Source organism: Chiloscyllium plagiosum, chromosome 15 (assembly GCF_004010195.1).
Source record: "Chiloscyllium plagiosum isolate BGI_BamShark_2017 chromosome 15, ASM401019v2, whole genome shotgun sequence".
NCBI classification, from domain to species: Eukaryota; Metazoa; Chordata; class Chondrichthyes; order Orectolobiformes; family Hemiscylliidae; genus Chiloscyllium; species Chiloscyllium plagiosum.
In genome coordinates this window covers 59,329,483-59,342,205 of record NC_057724.1, presented here as the reverse complement: position 1 = coordinate 59,342,205, position 12,723 = coordinate 59,329,483, and the positions used below count along the sequence as shown (strand labels likewise).

At 41.5% G+C, this 12,723-nt stretch overlaps 1 protein-coding gene across 1 annotated transcript in view; it reads right to left on the bottom strand.

The window, feature by feature from the left end:
- zdhhc15b (zinc finger DHHC-type palmitoyltransferase 15b) overlaps nucleotides 1-12,328 on the bottom strand; it is a 105,547-nt gene extending 93,219 nt beyond the window's left edge. The window contains exon 1 of the mRNA XM_043704992.1: nucleotides 11,862-12,328. Coding sequence (XP_043560927.1) covers nucleotides 11,862-11,979 — 118 coding nt within the window. The 5' untranslated portion in view covers nucleotides 11,980-12,328. The remainder of the gene's footprint in view (nucleotides 1-11,861) is intronic.
- Nucleotides 12,329-12,723: the final 395 nt, after the last annotated feature.

Genomic DNA, 12,723 nt, shown 5'->3' with positions numbered 1-12,723 from the left:
AGCTGGGTTTGAAATTTGAATTTTTCAGCAAGTCTTAATCGGGGGGGTTTATTGGACTAGTATTATAGAAGGGAAAGTAAAAGATAGGTTAGAGGAAGGAGTTGTAAATAGTTGTTAGCTAATTATTCTCTGTTATTCTTTAAGAAATAAAGTTGTTAATCTTTACTTTAAGTAGTTCTTGGCCTCTTGAATTTTCACAAATTACTGCACGGGATAAACCTTTTCTGTGTTGCTGGTTTAAAATGAGCAGGGTGGGGGGGTTTATCCAGTGTCGTAACATCCTCGTCATAGCTCTATTTCTCTCTCTGCAGATGGTGCCCGCCTGGCTGAGTATTCCAGTAGTTCTGTTTTTATTTCAAATTTACAAAATCTGCAGTATTTTGTCTTTGCATAGTAAGTAAACAGAATTTAAGCACTCCCAAACTGTTACTGCAACACTGATGGTTAACCTTCTCTATTTTCCACACCCTATGAAAATGAACAGTTCAAATGAACAGTTACATAAAGTCATAGTCATAGAGACGTGCAGCACGAAAACAGACCCTTCAGTCCAATACATCCATGCCGACCAGGTATCCCAACCTAATCTGGTCCTATTTGCTAGCGCTTGGCCGATATCCCTCGAAACACTTCCCATTCATATGCCCACTCAGATGCCTTTTAAATGTTGTAATTGTACTGACCTCCACCACTTCCTCTGGCAGCTCATTCCATACATGCACCACCCTCCGAGTGAAAAAGTTGCCCCTTAGGTCCCTTGTAAATCTTTCCCCTCGCACCTAATCCTATCCCTCTAGTTCAGCACTCTCCCACCCCAGGGAAAATACATTGTCTATTCATCCTACTCATGCCCCTCATGATTTTATAAACTTCAATAAGGTCATCCCTCAGCCTCCAATGCTTCAGGGAAAACAGCCCCAGCCTATTCAGTCTTTCCTTTTAGCTCAAATCCTCCAACCCTGGCAACATCCTTGTAAATCTTTTCTGAACCCTTTCAAGTTTCACAACATCCTTCTGATAGCTGGGAGATCAGAATTGCGTGCAATATTCCAACAGTGGCCTAATTAATGTCCCGTACAGCTGCAACATGATCTCCCAACTCCTAGTCTCAATACTCGGACCAATAAAGGAAAGCATACCAAACATCTTCTTCACTATCCTATCTATCTGTGACTCTACTTTCAAAGAACGATGAACCTGCACTCCAAGGTCTCTTTGTTTAGCAACACTCCCCAGGATCTTACCATTAAATGTATAAGTCCTGCTCTGATTTGCTTTTCCAAATTGCAGCACTTCAGATTTATCTAAATTAAACTCGATCTGCCACCCCTCAGCCCATTGGCCCATCTGATCATGATCCCGTTCTAATCTGAGGTAACCTTCTTCACTGTCCATTACACCTCCAATTTTGGTGTAATATACAAACTTACTAACTATACCTCTTATGTTCACATCCAAATCATTTGTATAAATGACAAAAAGTAGTGGACCCAGCACTGATCCACGTGGCACTCCACTGGTCACAGGCTGCCAATCTGAAAAACAACTCTACACCACCACCACCCTCCATCTTCTCCCTTTGAACCTGTTCTGTATCCAAATGGCTAGTTCTCATTCTATTTCATGAGATTCAAGATTGATAAACAGTTTACCATGAGGAACCTTGTTGAACACTTTACTAAAGTCCATATAGGTATGTCCACCGCTCTGCCCTCATCAATCCTCTTTGTTACGTCCTCAAGAAAACTCAACCAAGTTCGTGAGACATGGTTTCCCAGACACAAAGTCATGTTGACTATCCCTAATCAGTCTTTGCCTTTCCAAATATATGTAAATCCAGTCCCTCAGGATACTCTCTAACAATTTGCCCACTACCGATGTCAGGCTTACGTCTATAATTCCCTGGCTTGTTCTTATCACATTTCTTAAACAGTGGCATCAGGTTAGCCAACTTCCAGTATTCTGGCACCTCGCCTGTAACTATCAATGATACAAATATCTCAGCAGGGGGCCCAGCAATCACTTTCCTCGCTTTCCGCATAGTTCTAAGGTACACCTGATCAGGTTGTGCAGATTTATCCACTTATACGTTTTAAGACATCTAGTACCACATCCTCTGTAATACGGACATTTTCCAAGAAATCACCATCTATTTCCCTACACTCTGTATCTTCCAAATCCTTCTCCATAGTAAACACTGATGCAAAATACTCATTGAGTATCTATCCCATCCCCTGCGGTTACACACATAGGTTGCCTTGCTGATCTTAGAAGGGTCGGATTCCTCCCTAGTTATCCTTTTGTCCTTAATGTATTTATAGAATCCCTTTGGATTCTCCTTAACCTTTTTGCCAAAGTTTTCTCATGTCCCCTTTTTGCCCTCCTGATTTCCCTCTTAAGTATACTCCTACTGCCTTTATACTCTAAGGATTCATTTGATCCCTGCTGTTCATACTGGACATATGCTACCTTCTTTTTCTTAACCAAACCCTCAATTTCTCTAGTCATCCAGCATTCCCTACACCTACAGCCTGACCTTTCACCCTAACAGGAATATACTTTCTCTGGACTCTAGTTACCTTATTTTTTTAAGGCTTCTCATTTTCTAGCCATCCCTTTACCTGCAAACATCTGCCCCCAATCAACTTTTGAAAGTTCTTGCCGAATACCTTCAAAATTGGACTTCTTCCAATTTAGAACTTCAAGTTTTAGATCTGGCCTATCCTTTTCCATCACTATTTTAAAACTAATAGAATTATGGTCACTGGCCCCAAACTGCTCCCCCACTGACACCTCAGTCATCTTCCCTGCCTTATTTCCCAAGAGTAGGTCAACTTTTGCAACTTCTCCAGTAGGTATATCCACATACTGAATGAGAAAATATTTTTGTTCACAATTAACAAATTCCTCTCCATCTAAACACTTATCACTGTGGCAGTTCCAATCTATGTTTGGAAAGTTAAGAATCCCCTACAGTAACCACCCTATTATTCTTACAGATAACTGAGATCTCCTTACAACTGAGAAACAAATTTCCAGCTGACTATGGGGGGGGGGGGGGGGGGAGGGGGGGGGGTGTATCTATAATACAATCCTAATAAGGTGATCATCCCTTTCTTATTTCTCAGTTTAACCCTAAAAACTTCCCTGGAATGTATTCCTAGGAATATTCTCCCTAACTATAGCTATAATAATATCCCTTACCAAAAATGCCACTCTCCCTCCCCTCCTCTCTTGCCCCATTTCTATCCTTTCTATGACATTTGTAACTTGGAACATTAAGCTGCCAGTCCTGTCCATCCCTGAGCCATGTTTCTGTAATTGCTATGATATCCCAGTCCCATGTTCCTAACCATGTCCTGCGTTCATCTGCCTTCCCTGTTAGGCATCTTGCATTGAAATAAATGCAGTTTAATTTATCAATCCTACCTTGTTCTCTGCTTTGTTTCTCTCTGCCCTGACTGTTTGACTTGCCCCTTTTCCCAACTGTACCAGTCTCAGATTGACCTCTTTCCTCGCTATTTCCCTGGGTCTCACCACTGCCACTACCCCCACCCTCACTTCCTGGTTTAAATTCTCCTGAGCAGCACTAACAAATCTCCCTGCCAATATATTAATCCCCTTCCAATTCAGATACAATGCATCCTTTTCGTACAGGTCACTTCTAGCCCACAAGAGATTCCAATGATCCAAAAATGAGAACCGTTCTCCCCTGCACCAGCTCCTCAGTCACGCATTCATCTGTTCTATCCTTCTATTACTACTCTCACTAGCTCGTAGCACCGGGAATTATCCAGATATTACTATCCTCAAGGACCTTCTTTTTAAATTTCTGCCTAACTTTCTATATTCTCCCTTCAGAATATCATCCTTTTCCCTTCCTCTGTCGTTAGTTCCAATGTGTATAATGACCTCCTACTGGTCCCTCTCCACTTTGAGAACGTTGTGTACCCTCTCTGAGATATCCTTGATCTTTCACCAGGGAGCAAACACACCATTTTGATTGCTCGCTGCCAGCCACAGAAACATCTGTCTGTGCCTCTTACTAGACAGCCCCCATCATAATTGATTGTTTGGAACCTGACGTACTCCTGATTACATTAGAGCCATTCTTAGTACCAGAAACTTGCCTGTTCATGCTACATTCTTGAAAGTCCATCACTCCTACATTTTCCAAAACATCATACTTGTTTGAGATTGCGATAGCCACAGGAGACTCCTGCACTACCTGCCTGTCTCTCCTACTTTTCTACCTGCGGCTTTTCTCCCTTCCTATAACTGCCATCCATGATACCTCCTAGCTCCTGCAAATTCCTTACTGCCCCTAACTGTCACTCCAACGGATCCATGAGATCTGATAGGATTCGCAACCAAAGTCACTTCCTGCAAACATAATCATCAGTAACATGGAAATTCTCCCTAAACTTGCACACCTGACAGGAAGAGCACATCACTCTACTAAAGGCCACATTTGCTCCTTCACAATCTACAGACCCAGGAAATAGCACCATCTTGTTGCTCTTAAAAAAACCACTGCTTCAGGCTAACTTAATACTTATGGTTTATATTTGTAAAATTTAATCAAGAGACAGATCTCAATAACATTAACCTATCTTTGCACTTCCAATGGATTGCTGAATATTTTCTGCATTTTCTGGTTGTGTTTCTCATCCTCATTTGAGATGAAGCATTACTTTTCCAATACATAATGTGAGTAGAGAAATGTGAACAGTTAGCGACCAGTAGCAACCTTGAGAAATAGCCTTAATTTTGATGGCTAGAAGATTTTCATCAACAATGGACTGGATCACAGGAGGAAGAGAGCATATTATCTGTTGCTGGATTTATGCTTATACTGTGCATCTCATTAGAAAATGCTGAGATTCAGTGACAGTGTGCTGTCACTGAAGGCAAAGTTTCTATTAGATCTAAAGTCCGGGGAGAAACTGGCAAGATTTGGGTAGAATTACGGCAGAGTTATGTAATGGCTCTTAAGAATCTCTATGGAATTTGGCTGGAATATATCCTGAAAGAGCAGGATCGAACTCCATCTGAAATGGCAGTATCACACTGTAATCCTGTCATACCCATTGGGATATCCTATATAAATCATTAAAAACAAGCTGACAAAATTGATCTGAATTTCCAAAACAAAACTGGATGAAATTAACTTCTACAATAACTGCCATATGCAAACTGAATTAATAACTTCTAGTAGCAGTTTGTATGGCCTGTTTTCTGCCCTGGATCAAACTACAGATTTTTAATTATTGGTATTCTGACAGCACAGGGAGGATGGGGATTATCAAGACTGAAAATCCTCACTAAAAAATCTTCAGTGCCAAAGTTAAAATCCTAGTGCAAGTACAATAACACTGCACTTAAATTAAATATATAATAAATCCCATTTCAGTATTCCCCCTACTCAAAATACCCAGTTCTGCAAGCTTTAGATTAGATTACTTTAGATTAGATTACTTACAGTGTGGAAACAGGCCCTTCAGCCCAACAAGTCCACACCGACCTGCCAAAGCTCAACCCACCCAGACCAATTCCCCTACACCTAACACTATGGGCAATTTAGCATGGCCAATTCACCTAACCTGCACATTTTTTTTTGGATTGTGGGAGGAAACCGGAGCACCCGGAGGAAACCCACGCAGACACGGGGAGAATGTGCAAACTCCACACAGAGAGTCACCCAGGTCTTTGGCGCTGTGAGGCACTGCTAACCACTGTACCGCCCATAAAGCTATTTGAAGGTTCATTTTCATTGATCACTTCTTGTTTACATTGCATTTTCACATACAGTACAAAGTTGTAATCCAAAAGTACAAGCTGTATGAATCCTGAAACAGAAATAAAATACAACCTGAACCAGCAGTTTATTTGATTTTTGAAGGGGCATACTTTATCCTTACCAATCTCTGATGATAAAGTAAATTAAAAGGGTAAGCGATTTACTGTAGTGCTCTTTCACTTCCAGAAAGACTTTTGATAAAGACCTGCAGTAGAGATACTATCCATTTAAGTTTTATGGAATAAGAAATGGTTTTTGCAAGGGATATGGACATTCATAAGAAATGTTAGGTCTCCATTTCATTGTCCTCCTTTAAGGCCCTTCTTAAAACTGACCACTTGGATCAAATACAATCTTCCGTATATTGGGTCAGTGTTCATTTTTCTGGCTTTTTTTCTCTCAGAAATGTCTTTTTTTAATATATAAGCTAACAGTATTAAGTTACTGAAAGTTGCTAATGAAAAGGAAGCATCTAGTGGGCTATGCTGAAACATACATAAATTATTAGGTTTTGAGAAGAGAATACCAGGGCTTATGGACTAGGCACCTGAAGGAAAGGTCCTCAACAGTGGAGCAATTAAAATTGGGCATGTACAAAAGCTAGTGCAGTGCAGTGATCCGAGGGTTGTAGTTCAGAGAAGTTTTCAGAGATTGGTTAGGGAGTGTGGAGGTGTGATGATACTGCTCCTTTAATAAGGTTATGTTGTTCTTGTTTATTCTTCAGAGAGCTCAGAATCGCACAGCCTCCAGCGGTCTGTTTTTTATGGATTTTAGGGCCAATTTAATTATAACTAACAGATACTGTCTCAGGCAAAAGGCTTTCAAGTTAAAAAAACACTTGTACAACGAAGGGAGTGTGGCCAGTTCTCCCAGCTCAGCTTTTCTCTGGTTTGGTTTGGGTTTTAACAGTATGGTTGTTCAGAGAAAGTAGTCAATCAGTTTTGAAGCTGCTGGTCAAAGAAACAGCTACATGGGAGAAGGTGTTCCATGCTGAATCTCGCCACTATCTCTCTCTCTCTCCTGTGTTTGGTTTGACTTTTTTTTTGCCAAGGGACGCTTATGGGAATTGTTGCAGGAATTTGGAAAGCATCATTAAATTGGAATAATCTACTGGGTTTTCAGATAGGTTAAGTTATTCTCTATTCAGTTCTCCTTTGTTTGTGTTTCATTCGGTAATCTTGCCAATAAATTCTGCTTTGTTTAAAACTAAGTGGTTGGACTAGCTGCATCACTCCTGGAATATCCATCCACACCTGCTTAAGTCAACTAGCAAAGTTAGGGTCTGGGCTGCTTTCTTGAAATGTTTTGAGGGGGTCTGGTCTGATCTATAACAGGAGATAGGGATGCAAGTGGGGAGCTGGTGAAGCCATTAAAGAATTTCAAAACTAGGATGAGAATTTTAAAATTAAGACACTGCCAGCTTAGAAGATAATGTAGGTCAGTGAGCACAGGGCAATGAGTCAACAGGACTTGGTCATAGTTACGATACAACTAGAGTCTTGGACATGCTCAGCTTTATGTCAGGTGGAAGATGGGAGACTTGTCAGGTCAGCATTAGAATAAGTGCATCAGTGCAGAGGGTTCGGGACACTATTGTGCCTGAATCACAGAAAGTGGGTATGCATGTGCAGCATATAATAAGCAAGGCAAATGGAATCCTGTAATTTATTGCAAAGGGACTGAATTATAAAAATAAAGCACAGTTGTTTCACTTATATAAGGCTTTGATGACACCACATCTTGAATATTGTATCAGTTTTGGTCTCCTTACTTGAGGAAGAATGTGGTGGCACTGGACACAGTTCAGGGTTAGGTTCACCAGATTGATTCCAGGGATTAAAGGGCTGTTACATGAGGAGCACTCAAACAGCTTGGGCTCATAACTCACTGGAGTTTAGACAAATGAAGGAGATCTGATTGAGATATATAAAATGCTCTGGCCTCAGACACTTATTATGGAGAAGGGTTGGAGTCAGTAGCTATAGAATAAGGCTTGTGGTGGAGATCAATGACAATTACCGATTTTTGACAAGATTTGTAGCTCAGGTTGATGATAAGTAAATTAGCTCGCTGAGCTTGAAGGTTTGTTTTCAGACGTTTTGACACCATACTAGATAAGATATCAGTGAGAGTCTCTGGTGAAGCACTGGTGGTATGTCCGCCTCTTTATTTATAGGTCAATGACTACCGGTAATCCAAATATTTAGTTCAAGCAAACCTACTGACCAAATGCTAGGTGTTGGACAAACTGTTTGTTTTATCATAGAAAGATAGAAATATTACAGTGTAGGGGGACATTCATCTCAATACGTCCATGATGGCTCAGTGTAATAGCAACTTATTAAGTTTCCCTCCTCTGCTTCTTTCTCTTCGGATAAGCATTGAATCCTCTCCTAAAGATCAGAGTCAGTGGAGGGGCAGTCAGGTAGATCTGGGTATCATCAGGGTACATATGGAATCTGAAGTTTGCTTTACCCTATAGAAACATCACAGAATGAGAAACTGGAGAGGCTAACAATATATTATTGAAGGGGCCATCAGAGATAATGATGTGGGAATAGGAAGAGAATCACTGCAGCTCTGATTAGATGTGGATAGATGAGAATGGACCCAGTTGAAGGCATCACCACTCAAATGATGAACAGAGGAGAGGCACTGGAGATAAATAGTCTCAGTTTGAGAAAGACAAGTAGGAATATTTTACCAAGGCCACAGTCAATTAGTTAATTTACAATTTTCTAGTTTATAACATCTGACTATGACTCTATCTTCTATGTATGAAAAGTAGTAGGAATGTATTTCAAAACTGGTAACTGAAAGGACAACAGATTCTGTAAATCAGAGACAAAAATAGAAATTGTTGGAAAAGCTCAGGAGTCTAGCAGCACCTTTGGAAAGAAATCAGAGTTAATGTTTCAAGTTGACGACCCTTTCTCAGAACTGATGGTAGCTAAGAAAATGTTCGTTTATACGCAGTTGATAGGACGGGGCAGGGGGTAAATAGTAAACGATAGGTGGGGATAAAGCCCAGAGAGAGAGAGAAGAGCAGCTGAACAGACGAAGGAGTGGATAACAACCTGGCTAGGAATGTGAATAGCTGTCAATGAGAATTGTTCGTGGCAAACAATGGGTGGTGTGTAATAACAGACTATGTGATAACAAGGTCCCCAAGCAGAAAATGAGGTGCTTGGGTACCCTGCAGCCTTCCGGACTCAACATCACATTCAATAACTCCAGGGCTTGAGCTCTCCCATGTCTTTGCCCCAGTCCCCACAAACCAGGCCTTCTTATCACATTGTCTGTTATTACACATCACCCATTGTTAGCCACTAACAGCCCCCATTAACATCTATTCACCCTCGTGCTGGGTTGTTATCTACACCGTTGACTGTCCAACTGCTCTTCTCTTTCTTTGGGCTCTATCCCCACCAATCATTTACTGCTTACCCCCTCTTCTCATCCTGTTTTCTGCATATAAACCAACATTTTCTTAGCTATCATCAGTTCTGAGAAAGGATCACTGGACCCAAAACGTTAATTCTGATTTCTCTCCAAAGATACTGACAGACTTGCTGAGCTTTTCCAACAATTTTTTTTGTCATTAAAAAATGGTGTTTAATTAGCTAGATGTTCAAAGAAATATGGAAGCACAATAGACTCAACATTGACCATCTCCAGGTACTGAGTAGCAAACAACACTGCAAACATAATCCACCAAATCAGAGATGGTCTGATGCTGTTCTGCTAAAACTATACTGTTGTCTGGTCACAATTCATTCTGATCAGAGTATGCAGTATTGGAATATACAACGGAGAATCACCAAATCGCAGAGGAGATTTATAGGATTCATCCTCAGAACTACAGCTGAATCCGAAAAAACAACGCAGAGATGAGGAATAGAAACTATAAATTTAGAGCACTACTTAAAGTTTTTAAAAAAAGACCGTCAGATAAAGGAACTTGATACAAACTATTAAAAAGAAAATTCAGGGTAGCATCAAAATGCAGTTCTTCACTTAAGAGTGACTTGGCACTAGATACTGGTTCTAAAAACGTATCATAATTAGATTGAGTATTGAAGTATGGCTAAGAAATTGCTTGAATGAAACAGAAATGCCATAGCTATTTCAGAAGGATGCTAATCTTGGAAACATTAAGCTAGGGATGTGATTGCTGGGTCCCTTCTGAGATATTTGTAACATCAATAGTCACAGATGAGGTGCCGGAAGACTGGAGATTGGCTAACATGGTGCCACTATTTAAGAAAGGTGATAAGGACAAGCCAAGGAACTATTGACCAGTGAGCCAGATATCGGTGATGGGCATGTTGTTGGAGGGAATCCTGAGGGACAGAATGTACATGCATTTGGAAAGGCAAGGACATGGCTTTGTGCATGTGAACTTTACTGAGTTTTTTTGAAGTTAAAAAAAGCAGATTGATGACAGCAGAGCAGTAGACATGATCTATATGGGTGTTCAGTAAGGAGACTGGTTAACAAAGTTAGATCTCGTGGAATACAAGGAAAACTAACCAGCTGAATACAGAACTGGCTTGAAGGTAGAAGACAAAGAATGGTGGTACAGGCCTGTGACCACTGGTGTGCTACAAGGATCAGTGCTGGGTCCATATAAATGATAGGAGGTATAGTTAGTAAGTTTGCAGATGATACTAATGGGCTGAGGAGTGGCAGATGGAGTTTAATTTAGATAAATCTGAGGTGCCGCATTTTGGAAAAGGAAATCAGAGCAGAACTAATACACTTAATGGTAAGGTCCTGGGGAGTCTTGCTGAACAAAGAAACCTTGGAGTGCAGGTTCATAGCTCCTTGAAAGTAGAATCGCAGGTAGATAGGATAGTGAAAAAAGTGTTTGGCATGCTTTCCTTTATTGGTCAGAACATTGCGTATAGGAATTGGGAAGTCATGTTGCAAATGTACAGGATATTGGTTAGGCCACTTTTAGAATATTGCATGCAATTCTGATCTCCATTCTATCAGAAGGATGTTATGAAACTATAAAGGGCTCAGAAAAGATTTACAAGTATGTAACCAGAGTTGGAGTGAACTATAGGGAGAGGCTGAATAGTCTGGTGCTGTTTTTCCTGGAGCATCAGAAACTAGGCGGTGACCTTATAGAGATTTATAAAATCATGAGGGGCAAGATCTTTTTCCTGGGGTGGGAGAGTCCAGAACTAAAGGGCATAGGTTTAGGGTGAGAGGGGAAAGATATAAAAAGGGACGTGTGGGGCAACTTTTTCACACAGAGGGTGGTGAATGTATGGAATGAGCTGCCAGAGGAAGTGGTGGAGGCTGGTACAATTACAGCATTTAAAAGACATCTGGATGGATATATGAAGAGGAAGGGTTTAAAGGGATATGGGCCAGGTGCTGGCAAGTGGGACTAGATTAGGTTGGGATATCTGGTTGGCATGGACGAGTTGGACCGAAGGTCTGTTTCCATGCTGTACATCTCTATGACTCTCTGTTCACTACCTAATGACAGACCTGGTGCCACTCAATCTACAAACAAGACACTTATCTGACATTTTCAGCTTATCCAACCACAGCACTGTTAGAGAACTAACTATAATAAAACTATTTACATTAGTTAAAATCAACTTGTTTGCTTTCAAGCCATAAAAGGAGAACCAAAACAAAGGAAACTTGAAACTTGGATTAAATCTATAACATGCATTTATATCTCTTAATGTAAACTAGCATAATCTGACAAGAGTCTTAACACTGGTACGAACAAACTTCAGCAGGCGAACTTCTAAAAGACGTAGCTATAACTTCAGATTTTACTGTAAATTAAGTGAAACTATCATTGGACTGGCAATAGCAGTTCCTAAAGAATCTTATTTAAACACACACATCATAAAAGCTGAGCAGCAAGTTCTTGCATTGTGAGATCCTGCTGTCCTGACAGATGGTAAGAGATCAAAATACTCAGTCTGATTGTGATCTGAACCTTGATGTTAACAGTCTTTTATCCCTGAGTGGACGTGCCCAATAACTTCCTACTACTGTCAACATCAATTGACAACAAAGAGGCACTCACACACACACAGCTCGAACACATAGGCGTAGTAAGACCACAGCACGACCATGGTTATGATGAGCACCGGAATCCAGGCCAATATCCGCTGACAGCACCACAGACCCCGCGATATCGCCATCTTCCTCACCCGGCCTACCGGCCGGCACCTCCACAATCCCGTCACGGCCCGAACACCGAGCACCCCGCCTGCACCTCTCCTCTCCCAGGCTCCGCCGGACGCCTCCGCCCTCTTCGGCTCTCTCCGGAGCGGCGTCCGCCCTCTTCGGCTCTTCTCGGCGCGGAGGCCGCACCTTTCGGCTCTTTCCGAACCAGCGCCCGCCCTCTTCGGCTCTTCCCGACCGTACCTCGCAATTGCCGGCTCTTTCCGGAGCGGTGTCCGAGCTCTTCGGCTCTTTCCGGAATTCGTCGACTCCTTTCGTATGACACAGCCGAAGAGAGTGTTCTTTCTGGAGAAGAGTTTGGAAGAACAGATGTTGTGTCGCCCTCTAACGCTTGCAACCCACACTGTCTTCCCAGCAAAATAACACTGATTTTATTGCCTGGGTCCTGTATTTCAATCAGGTACTATTTAGTATCAATGGGTACTAAATTTCTAGCGGGAACAGTCCTTATGAAATGCCAAGTTGAGGAGACATCTGGCTGGAGATGGCATGAATTCACCCTGGTCCACTCCTACATTATTCTACTGCACTGTTCCAGTGAAGACAAATGCAAACTGGAGGAACAACACCCACTTTCCGCTTTAACACTTTATACACTTCAGAACTCAACATTGTTGCCTCAGGATGAGGCAACCATGGCTGACCAGGGAAGTCAGGGACAGCATAAAAGCAAGAGAGAGAGTATATAATGTGGCGAAGTG